The following is a 9987-nucleotide window of genomic DNA, read 5'->3' as shown; positions in this document are numbered from 1 at the left end:
ATCCATGACATGAATAGTTATCATGTACTTTATACAATGAAATGAAAGAAAGTCCTGCCTTGCTATTACACATTTTTCTTGCCTCTTAAAATCCAGATCCTATGAGCCCACGGCTACCCCTATTCGGGGACTATTGAGCCCAAGGGCTACCCCTACTCAGGGACTATCATCCGAAAAAAGTTTGGATGAACCAGGCTACCAAATTCCGGGAGCACCAAACCTATTGGCGTCACCCAAAAACAAAAGGCTACGGCCTCCCAAAAAATAGCTCGGAGACACCCGAAGCTCGTAATCAAAAGTAAGGCCTTTATAAAATTCAAAACTTGTTAGAAGGTTACCCTCGGCAAAAGCATTGTCTAAGATCAGTTAAGCATCTTGGAAAAACTTCCGGTCACACCGAGTTTTCAAAAACTCAAACAAACAAAGTTGTATCGAAGTGGGCTCCATTCGAACCACTGAAAAATGAACACCCTATAACTACATCTAAATTTATGCTAGGCATTAGAAACGTTGCAAGGATAGTAATTATGAAAAGATGCTGAAAAATGTAAGGACTCGAAATTGCCATAATGGGAAAAGTTTATATATTCTGGGATATACTTACAAAGGCCCAATAAAACTGGCCTCAAAATAAACAAAAAATGTACATAAGTCAAAACTAAAAAAGTACTAAGGCATTTATGTCTAATCTTCACCAGTGCCCGACTCGTCACATGAGCCGTCAGAACCATCCGAGCCCTCGGCACCTTCAGGCTCATACAGGTTCCTCGCCTCGGCTTCAGATCTTTTGGCTTCCTCAATATTAGCAGACAGGTCAAAACCTCGAGCGTGGATCTCTTCGAGGGTCTCTCTTCGGGATAATCATTTCATATATTTGGCCTTTTCCTGCAGGGGGGCCTTGGCTGCTTCTACATCAGCCTTATATTTGGACATCATTTCATCGACATCGAAGGAGGTTGTATCCAACTTGGACTTCATTTCCTTGTATTCTCTACCGAGGGTGTCACTCTGCGACAGCCGAGCTCAGTTGTGCTCGGAGATCGTCATTCAGCTGGGACCGCTTGTCAGCTTTCTCCTTCGCCACTCGAAGTTGGATCTCTACCGATGCCAGTTTCTCCTTGGCGGTTTCCTTCTTCGAAGCCAGCATGTCCATTTTGCTTTTACACTCATCAGCCATGGCTTGGACCTCGTTTATCTCGACTCGGAGTTGGTCGATTTGGTCGATCATTTGCTGGACCTGCGAGGTTTTGTCGTTGGTCACCATAACTAGCTCTTCATTTTTAACTTCAAAGACCTTTACCTTTTCTACCAAGTCGGCATGTTCTTGCCTCAGGGTCAAAGCTTCCTTCTGAGCCCTGTCCAACTCGGCCTGAAGGTCCTTGACGGCTCCGTCTTGTTGCTCACTGAGGAGCTTGTACCATGTCCTTTTTTCAGGCGTGATCCTTGAGCTCAAACTCAATCTGGCAAGGTACCAGATAAAACTCTCGCGGTGGAGCATTGAGGCCTGTAAAGAAAAGGAATTAATTAAGAAACATCAAAGGAAAATGTTAAGTAATTCATAAGGGGTCCTAGAAGGTGTTAGAGCCTTACCCGGTTCAATGTCTGTTGTGCCTCATTAAAGAGGCTCGACATGCCTACCTCGTTCATCTTTGCCTAGTCCTCCTTGGTTACCATAAATCGGAGGTAACTGGACATGCCTATGGAGCGGATAGAATCCGGGCATCCTCCGGGACCGTGAGAGTGACGTCCTCTTGCGAGTCCGCGCTCGGCGCGGTAAATTGCTTCACTAATCGAGTGGGATCATGCTCGGCCCACCAGCTCTCGAAGGCACGTCCTCATTTGGTATCTCCAGGTGGCCCAACCTGGAGGAGTCCTCTAGTGTTGACATATCCATACCGTCGAAGAGGGAGTGGAGAGGGTCCTCTGCACCTTGTGCTCCTTCACTTGATTTCTCTTTGCCTGCTTGGGCCTCTTCCAGCATAAAATTGGTGTAGGAGGGCATCTCAACGATGTCAATCACACCAGTAGCCTCCTTTAAGGCAGGAGCAGTTTCTAGAGAGGTCGCAGCCTCCATCTCAACCCCGGCTTCTCGGACTGGAAGGAGCTCGACCTCATGGTTCTTCACCTCGGTTACGGCTTGCTCCCCGAGAAAGGTCGACCCGTGAGAAACAAAAAATTCGTCTTCATCAGACTCATCCCTGAGCCGAAGAAGTGAGTCAGAATCCGGCACCCGGGAGTTGGTGCTCTTCTTGGGCTTATGAGCCTAGGAAACCGCCCTCTTCTTTGGCTTCACCTTGGGACTCGGGGAGCCCGAAGACTTTTTTTTTCCTCTTCTTCTTATCCCCCGTGGCAGCCCCGGGCTGCCCCATAACGGAGGGATCAATGGACAGGTACATATCCTCATCCCCTTCCAAAGGCCTAAGTTCAGTGGTCTTAGGCAAACCTACGAAAGAAAGAAAAGAGGTTAGTGTTATGTAAGTTAAGTGCATAGTAATAGCTATTCGGGGGAGAACCTTACCATGAGAACGGGCCTTCCATCGGCCCTTCGAAAGCTTGCGTCATGAGCGCTCGAAGCATGACATCTTATTATAGATGCCTTCGATCCACTCCTTGAGTCGGGAGACCGTATTACAAAACCAGGCAAAAGCTGCACAACCACAAGTCTTAATGATTAGAAAGGAAATAAAGAAAAATTGACACTTAAGGAAAGGTTGCACTTCCGAGATGCATTCCACTTCTTGGGGAACAGTAGGAATTCAGGAGGTATCAGATCCTCGATTTTTACCCAAACAAAACGCCCTTGCCAGCCGCGGTCCGAATGCTCAAAAAGGGGGCAGCCAGTGAGCTTGATTAGTCCCCTTGAAAATTCGGGGACTGTATTAACGTAGTAGATGGTCGAGGGTGAACCAAGAAGATTCGGTGTGGTTCACGAAATAACACAGGAGGATCACAATCCTCCAAAGAGATGGGTGGATTTTCCCGAGGCATACCTCATACCTCTTACAGAAGGCCAAAATTACTGGGTCTACCTGGCCCTACATGAAGGGTAAGTGTAAACACTTAAGTACCCCTCCACGTGGGTAGTAATATCATCCTTGAGCCTGGGGACTACTACGTCCTTGCTTTCCCATTTACTTTCCTCTCAGACTACGAGACAGACATCTTCAATAATGGAGCATATGTATCTCCATGCTCCTTCACCCCGGTCCTGTTTGGATGAGGCCTTCTCGACTTTGAAGTCTTCTGCAATTGAGCAACCCCCTGGTATAAAGCTTTTCATGGGGGGCTCGGGGCGGCCTCGGCGGAAGTTGCCTCAGGAGCCGCCACCTCGGGAGCAGCCACTTCGGGCACAGCTGCCTCGGAAGCGGCCACCTCGGTATATTTGACCTGGTGGGAAGATGAAGAGGCAGTCTATTGAGAAAATGATTTGGAAATTTTATCCATTAATATCTGAGAAAATTTTAAAGTTCAAAGAACAAGTATGGAGAATGAAGAAAATAATACAAAAGATCTGGGTAGAAACCTAATAACAACTATGAAGATTTGAAGACCAAAGATGAAAGTATAAAGGTTTGAAAAACTTGACAATTGCTAATAGATTCGAAGGTGGAAGTTTGGATCGGAAAGTAGAAAAAATACAAGGGGCCAAGCTTTTATAGGAGGAAATTTGCGGCTTTCACATTCAAAGGCAACCAGCCGTTGAACGACACGTATCCGAAGTTAGGACGATGCGACTGATGGGACGTTTCGTCTTATTCGCCATCTCAGTTGCAACATGCAAAGGAAGGAACCGGGGTCCATCTATCATTTTCCATCGTTTCGGCAAACTCTCTAGGAAACGAGGGGGCTATTTTATTCGGGTAAAACTAGGGCTAATGAGCACCCCGATTTCCTGGTGGGTAAAAACGAAGCGAGGACATAACTACATAAAATAGGAATCGATGCTAGAAACTTCTCGTACTAAGGCCCGAACAGAGTTCTTGCCACCGGACCCAACAAGACAACAACCTCGAATCTGGTACGAGCTCCAAGACCTCGAAAAGTGCTACACACGGTTGCATACGACTAACAGAGGGCTGTGATATCTGCACCCAACCGGATATCACGGCATCGATCTCACCCGATGTCAGTAGCGTATCAGTAATTAATGTACAAAGAGGATTTTTACCTTTTTTTAGAGTTGTACTAAAGGTAAAATTCCCCTCCTATATAAAGGGAAAGTTTTCTATTCAATAGACACATTGTAACATGCATATCAAGCCAATACAAACTTATTTCTTTGCTTTCTAGCTATTGAAAAATTATAGTTTTGATCACTGTTCTTCATACACATTTGGCTCCGAATCGAGGGTCCGGTCGAGGGCAGAACTATTGTTAAGCTTAAATCCGAGCCTGCACTTAACATCACAACTGGAGACACGACATAAATTTATGTCAGCCAGTGAGACTTGACCATAACAACATTGTGTTGAAAATATCCAGGAATCAAGTTGATACAAATAAAAGTCGTGTGCTAAGGACCATACATGCCAAACATAAAGTAGAATATTTCAAACACTTAACAAATGACATGAACAAATGGAAGCAAATATTTCAAACACTTTGCAGTGAAATGAACAACAATGACCTCCAATATCCAGAACCCACGCCTGATTCATCCACAAGATTCCCTTATACCTACTACTGTATCAACAACACAACTTTCCTTGCTAAATTCTACTATTTCTTCTTAATTAGTTTACTATCAGATTGGTTATTTCCACCACCAGCAGCCTGTGCCGCTTTCCTTGCTGCTTTTTCTTGAAGTGCCTTCGCGTCTCTGTTCAAATCATAAACAAGAATACCCCACGTTAGCTACAATGGATTAAAACAGCTAGAGTTTGTCTGGTAGGACGGAAATTATTTTTCAATATATTCGAGGAAGTTAATTTTCTACAAAATATTTTTCCAGGAAAACATTTTTTTACAAGGAGAAAAACTGGTCTCATATATGGCGGAAAATCATTTTTAAAGACTATTGACTTTTAAACTTCATATTACATACTCCAACAAACACTTAAAACCATTATTATTAATTTTAAAAGTTTCATCAAAACATTATATTATGATTAATTTTTAATATTTACCATGTAAGTTTTCTTTGAGCTCTCAATTAAACATAATGAAATTGAGGGTTGTTTTGGAGGAAAGAAAGAACCTTTCTCGTCTTTGTTCAGGGGTTAATCCATCACCTTTGGGCTGTTTGGGTTTGCTACCTGCCCTGGCTTGTGCCCTTTCACGATCTCTATCTCTCTGATTTCCGCGTTAGCTTGAGTTAAGTCCAAAACAGACAACAATCAGAAACAAAAATGCCATTCTTTGAGCCACAAAAATTCAATCTTTAGCTCCTAACTAAACCAATTATTTGGATACAGAGCCAATTGAGGATATATCTCCAAAAGGGGATTCTCAATTTAAACAAAATTAAATGAAAAAACTTTAATTTTGGATAATTTTTCTCAATTTCTCGGCAATCAAATAGAAGATAATAGAATCTTGTTCATTAAAACAAAGAATCGGATCGATATTAGCGTGATCTGAAATCAGAGAAAAGGAACATATCGTAAGGATATGACTCATTCTCGATTCTGGAACAGCCAAACAAAGATCTAACAATAAATTGCTCTGAACAAGAACCTGGAACCAAAACATAAACAAATATGCAAAATTATCAAAAGAATGATCGAATCATTTAGAAAAAAAAAATCAAAACCCAGGCTTTCTGAGAAAAAGAAAGCTTACCAGATTGAAGGTGGAGATGGGGTTACGTAGAAATTTGGACACAAGGTTTTTGATAGCATATATGGTGTGGGATCCCCTGATTATTTATAAGTGGAAAGGAGAAGACTTGGAAGAATCGAGAAGCCGCAGAAATTCCTTTTTTTTCTCCAACATGTATTTTCACGTTATCGTCCCTGTTTGTTGTAGTTTTTACAATTTAGTCCGAGAGTTCTCAGAAATTCCCCTTCCTTTTTCAACAAACATTTTCACATTAAAGGGTCCCAAATATTTGTTGGTATTATAATTTAGTCCATGTTGTTTATGTATTTCGTATTGGAGAATTGTATCTTGAATATTAGACCCAATAAGTTGTCATGTTGAAAGCTTCAATTCTAGATTTAGTGGAAAAAATTTAGTCCTGCCCGATTCATTGGACCTACCTTCATAGGCGGATTAAGGATTTAACCTTTTACAATTTTAATAAAGGAAAATTACCAACTATGTCACTCTACAAACTTTCCTAACAAAAAATAGCCCAAAACAAAATATCTACTAATAAAGGCACAAATGTCATTTTTGGCCCAAATAGTTTCAAATAATGTCAGTTTCTTTATGTATCCGTTATTATACAAAATCGAGTTCTCTCTCTTTCTCTATATCTCTCACTCTCTCTCTCTCTCTCTCGCTCTTTCTGCGATTTTTTCCTAAATTCAAGCAAAATTGATGAAATTGACGACAAAACAAGATACATTTTCGGTTATTTTCGTCTGATTCCAGGTATTTTGGAGTAGAAAACCTCTTACTTTGTATATTTTTCTGATTGCATGTGTTTTTGTAGAATCGATGTTGCTTTTATTTAGGCTTTTGCGACTGATTTTGTAAGTTTTTGTCGAGTTTTTGTATTAATTTCTTCACAAATTTCTGTAACCTTTTGTTCGTATATTTTTTTAAAAAAATTTGTCATTGAAACTAGTTTCAATTTTGAAACAGAGCAATATGAGAAGACAAACTCGTTCGATGAGTTCATCACCTTATTCAAAGTCTGTTTCAATAGAGAAATTGAGCAACATCAGAAGAGAAACTAGGTCGATGAGTTTATCTCCTCATTCAACCCCGGTTTTAGTTGAGAAATCGATTGATGAACAAAATATGCGAAGTCAAAATCGTTCCGACAGTGTTAAAGTGTTAGAATCTAGAAAGGATATTGTTGGAAAAATTGAGTAAAAGAAGAGCAAGAGAAAACGTGTCGTGGAGGATGAAGTGAATTTGGGTGTCAAACCAAAAAAAACAAGGTTCAGAAGGCAGAAAAAGTTAAAATTCCTGACAAAGTTTGTAAGGTATATACAATTTCAGTTATACTTTTTTCTATTGTTGACTCTTCTTTTAAAATTTGAATTTAGTTTGTATTTGTTTGTTTTTAATTCGTGTCATGTATTTGTAGCCTTGGAAGCTCTATATTCCAGTTGGTGAGCCGTTTCCTGTTACTCATTGGTCATCATACACTAATGTGGACATTGTATCGGTTTTACAGTCAAAGTTGACTGATGTCTAGCTTCGGATGTTTAGGGAAAGCTGTTTTGGCTATTTCCTTGATTTACCTCGAGTTGCTATCCAGGCACAACTTATTCGTTCTTTAATGTTTAGGGAGTTGGTTCAAGATAAGTGTGACCAATTTTATGTGAAATTGAATGACGAATGTGTTTTACGTTTTGGTCTTCGAGAATTTGGTATTGTAAGTGGTTTAAACTGTTGTGGTAATGAACCTGTTGAGGGTAAATTCAGTGGACCCAATAGGTTGGTGGATACTTATTTTTCTGGTTTTGAAGTTGTTTCAAAGAACTCACTTATTGATTGTTTTGAGAAGAAGAAATGGCAGTCTGATGAAGACGCAGTTAAGATTGCAATCATTTATTTCATAAACACATTTCTAATGTCCACTCAGGCTCAGAAGACATTTATATGTAAACGTGATTTCCATCTTGTCGAGAGTGGTGAGTATGTGTCATTTTCATGGGGTAAGATTGCGTTTCGAGCTTTAATGAAGTCGGTGAGGGACAGGTTGAGGGGGAAGTCTGAGTTTTATAGGATTGGTGGATTTCCTCTTGCACTACAGGTGTGGTTCTATGAATGTTGCACTGTAGTTGATCAAAAATTTGATGTTCGCGTTGGAGATCATACACCATGCATATTGAATTGGGAAATGACAGACAGACCAACGCGTGAAGACTTCTCTACTGGTTTCTTCAACAGCACAGGGAATAAGGTACAATCTTTTATGTCTTGATGGGATATACATTTATAATACACTATAATTCATTATGATACATCAAACATACAGTTTTTATACATCTAGGACTGAAGCACTTTTGGTTACCTTTGTAGTTTAAAAATATTTTTCCGACAATTGAAGAGCTCAGAAGATTTACTTTGCCTGTTGAAGTTACCGATGAGTATCAGAAATATTTTACATCACGTAACAGGGGAAAACTTCCTATTGATGATAGCGATGATTTTGTCTCGCCACCCCCGAAACACATTAAGGAGCCTGTCCCACCAAAAAAGGCTCCAAAAAATGTGACAGGCGTCCAACCTGTTGATTATGACCGTGAGTTGCAGAAGTTGAAAGCTGATGTGAAGCAAGTATGTATTGGTCTTTTTTATATATTTTATTGAAATTATTTTTCAAATTGTATATTCAAAGTCTATTATCTTTTTTAATTGTTTCATCTTGTAGCTCCATAAGCAGTTAAATTCCTTCATGGAATATGTTTCTGATAAATTCAAGGAGGTGTTTGAGTTGATAAATTCCAAGGTATGTGTTTCTTTTTCGTTGTGCATTTCTTTTTATTTTTTAGTTAACTTACTATATCCTTTTTTTAAAAATAGCTTGGTGCAAGCGAAGTCAATTATGGTGCACATCCAGAGGAAGACACCAGTGGTCGTCAAGACAATAATGATTTTGTGAGCAATATGGAGTTTGGTGGCAATGAAGATGTTGAAATGGATGGTTGTCAGGTGTGTTTAGTTGTGCATTCTGTACTTTTCCCTTTTCTTTTCTTTGTTGTTTTTGATAATTCGATTCTTTTTTAAAAAAATAGGTTGGTGGAAGTGAATGCAAAGATGTTCCACATTCTCAAAGAGAAACTAATGTAGCAGATCAGTTAGGTGTCAATGCTATGGAAGGACCTTCTGGTGTGAAAGTTGACATATTTGTTGCTAACGTAACTTTCACACCAGATGTAGCACATGCTGGCGGTATTGGTGAGATTGCAGATGCGGTGGCAGGGGAGACGGAGGAAGAATCTGAGAAACAAAAGGTTGTTGAATCCCAGACTGGTGATGTTTGTGCGACTGCAAGTGTTGATGCGGCGCCAAGGGAGACGGAGGAAGAATCTGAGAAATAAAAGGTTCCTGAATCTCGGACTGGTGCTGTTTGTGCGACTGCAAGTGTTGATGACGCGGCAGGGGAGATGGTTCTGTACAATACTGAATTACTTCCTGAAGTATCGCCGCAAATGGAAAAAAGAAAGAGATGTCCTGCAAAGGCCGTGCAGTCTCCGTTCATTACTGTGTTTGATTCAGGTTCCAGTACTGGTGTTGTTGCAGCGAAAGCAAAAAAGCAAATTTATGCTATTAAGCATCCTTTTCAAAGCAAAATCGGAACTGGTGTTAACAGCTCTTTGTTGAATGCTTTTGTTGCGTGGGTCAAAGAAGGGAAGTCCAGAAAGAAGTATGTTTCCAACTTCTGATTTTTTTTCAGTTTTATATTTTAATATATTGTCACTTATAGAATTATTTTATATCAAATCACTGTACTCTTTTGTGTATATATGTTACCAGGAATGAAATTTACCCGAAGCATGTTAGTGAACTCAATCCTGCTTATGATCTTGGTATATTTCATGTTGAAGACAAAAACTGGTTTTACACTTTGGCATATAATGGTCAGCCCTTGGATGACTCGGTATGTAAGAATTTACTTTTGCAGTATTTTTTTTTAAAATTTTAGCCAGTGTACACATGAACACTCAGTCCTGTTAAGTTAGCAGTGAGCATTCATTTTCCTTTGTTTTCTGTGATTTTGGTTTGAAAAACTGTAGCTGCTTAAAGCTTTCGAGTGCGTTTAGTGATTAGTTATTTGTTATGTTTTGTTTCAGCACATTGATGTTTTGTTCTATTATCTGAGGAAGAAGGGGAAGTATGACAAAGACCTACCTGTAACATTCA

The 9987-nt window shown here is 40.0% G+C and overlaps 1 protein-coding gene and 1 long non-coding RNA gene across 3 annotated transcripts; one reads left to right on the top strand and one right to left on the bottom strand.

Annotated features, from left to right (window-relative positions):
• Nucleotides 1-4448: 4448 nt before the first annotated feature.
• Nucleotides 4449-5883, bottom strand: LOC109242209. Of its 2 annotated transcripts, XR_002070368.1 has the most exons (3): nucleotides 5782-5883; nucleotides 5198-5308; nucleotides 4449-4819 (listed from the first exon to the last, which is right to left on the bottom strand). It is a non-coding gene; the product is annotated as an uncharacterized LOC109242209 (long non-coding RNA). The 2 variants fall into 2 exon arrangements; XR_002070367.1 differs by lacking the exon at nucleotides 5782-5883 and having other exon boundaries at nucleotides 5198-5606.
• Nucleotides 5884-7318: 1435 nt separating this feature from the next.
• On the top strand, nucleotides 7319-9164 carry LOC109242203. The gene is made up of 5 exons (XM_019409060.1): nucleotides 7319-8023; nucleotides 8143-8400; nucleotides 8495-8572; nucleotides 8647-8775; nucleotides 8859-9164. Exons 1-5 carry the CDS (start codon nucleotides 7319-7321, stop codon nucleotides 9162-9164), a joined length of 1476 nt encoding a protein of 491 aa, XP_019264605.1.
• Nucleotides 9165-9987: the final 823 nt, after the last annotated feature.

This window comes from Nicotiana attenuata, unplaced genomic scaffold, assembly GCF_001879085.1.
Source record: "Nicotiana attenuata strain UT unplaced genomic scaffold, NIATTr2, whole genome shotgun sequence".
NCBI lineage: Eukaryota > Viridiplantae > Streptophyta > Magnoliopsida > Solanales > Solanaceae > Nicotiana > Nicotiana attenuata.
Note: the sequence above shows the minus strand (reverse complement) of the source record. Positions and strands in the feature narration are given on the sequence as shown.

Bases quoted from the DNA above. Each gene is read 5' to 3' on its own strand.
- LOC109242203 (XM_019409060.1), top strand. From the start codon at position 7,319: ATGTTTAGGGAAAGCTGTTTTGGCTATTTCCTTGATTTACCTCGAGTT. The intron at 8,573-8,646 runs GTATGTGTTTCT...TTTTAAAAATAG, and splicing joins TTGAGTTGATAAATTCCAAG to CTTGGTGCAAGCGAAGTCAA. The intron at 8,776-8,858 runs GTGTGTTTAGTT...TTAAAAAAATAG, and splicing joins TTGAAATGGATGGTTGTCAG to GTTGGTGGAAGTGAATGCAA.